The sequence below is a fragment of the Arachis ipaensis genome, chromosome B05, assembly GCF_000816755.2.
Source record: "Arachis ipaensis cultivar K30076 chromosome B05, Araip1.1, whole genome shotgun sequence".
NCBI lineage: Eukaryota > Viridiplantae > Streptophyta > Magnoliopsida > Fabales > Fabaceae > Arachis > Arachis ipaensis.
This window is the reverse complement of record NC_029789.2, coordinates 146,607,961-146,609,186: the sequence shown is the minus strand read 5'-3', so window position 1 is coordinate 146,609,186 and position 1,226 is coordinate 146,607,961. Positions and strand designations below refer to the sequence as shown.

Below are 1,226 nucleotides of genomic sequence, written 5' to 3'. Positions count from 1 at the left end.
CCGGGTGAAGACAAACCGAACGCCCTCAGAATTTGAATTTTGGAATCTATATAGCATTTAGTATTTGAAATATATTTTTAATTTTTAGTCAAATAATCCGTTCATAGTCCCTTCCCTTAAGTTCCAAAAATAGTGAGGAAAACTGGAAAACGTTACAGTCTCAAGTTGAAGACCATGACCCTTTCCTTTTCACAGTAAAATGCAGTAAAAGCCCCATTCAGTCCCAACTAAATTCTCTCCTACCTCCTTTCAGACCTCATTTTATTTTTTTTATTGTTTTAATAACAATATATATTTATAAGAAAGGAAATCTTTTGCAACTATATAAAGTAAAGTGTTGGTAACAAAAATTAATATGTACATTGAATTTCAAACTCATTTCTTATTTTGACAATGTATAATATATACGCGTGTTTCCCATTTTATTACCTCAAATCCGCATAATTATCTTCTACCTATGTATCAAAAGTCTATCTAATCTTTTTTTGGTGGAATTGCCGTAAGCTTTGGCTGAAATTGATGATGAAAAAAAAAAAGGAGAATTTTAAATAGTTTTTTAATTAAAATAAAAAATTGTTTTCTATCCTATAAATAAAAAGAACAAGAAAATGAAAGTAAATATATAGAGATAAAAACAAGACAAGTTTCCTTTTCTTGTTCGAAAATGTTTTTCTCACCATGATTCATGAAAAAACGTATTTTTCTTTTAGAAAAAGTTAAAAGTAAAAAAGGGTAGCGTGTACGTACCCCACAGCCAGTATCAACGGCGGTGCGAACGGAACCATGTTTGAGATCAATCAACTTTCCAATGTCGTCAATGTACTTATCGGCGCCGTTGGGGAACATGGTGCCGCCGCCGGGGAACCTGAACTTGTCGCCGTCGTAACGGATCCAGTTCTGAACGGCCTTCTCCACCGTGAGCTCTCTGTGAGGCACGTTGGCGTACCATGCCACGTCCCTGCTCGAGGGCCATGGAAACGGGTTCTTGTAACCGTGCGGCGCCGGAATGCGACACTTCAAGACTTCCTTCTTCGAAGGGCAGTGTCTCTCTCTGTAAATCATCTTGTCACGGGGGAAGCGGAGAGAGCGAGTGTGGTCCTCGCAGGGGGTGTATTCGCTGAGCTTCACTGGGCATGACGGGTAGTGTTTCGAGGTGGCGGCGGCGGCGGTTGTGGTGGTTGTGGGGAAGGTGGCGTTGTGGTGGGAGGTGAAGTCTAGGTGGGTGG

The 1,226-nt window shown here is 40.2% G+C and overlaps 1 protein-coding gene across 1 annotated transcript in view; it reads right to left on the bottom strand.

Moving 5' to 3' along the window:
* The window catches only part of LOC107641513 (probable methyltransferase PMT15), a gene marked incomplete at its 5' end in the record, with an annotated part of 6,102 nt that extends 4,876 nt beyond the window's left edge, over positions 1-1,226 (bottom strand). The window contains 1 exon segment of the mRNA XM_016345001.2: positions 748-1,226. Coding sequence (XP_016200487.2) covers positions 748-1,226 — 479 coding nt within the window.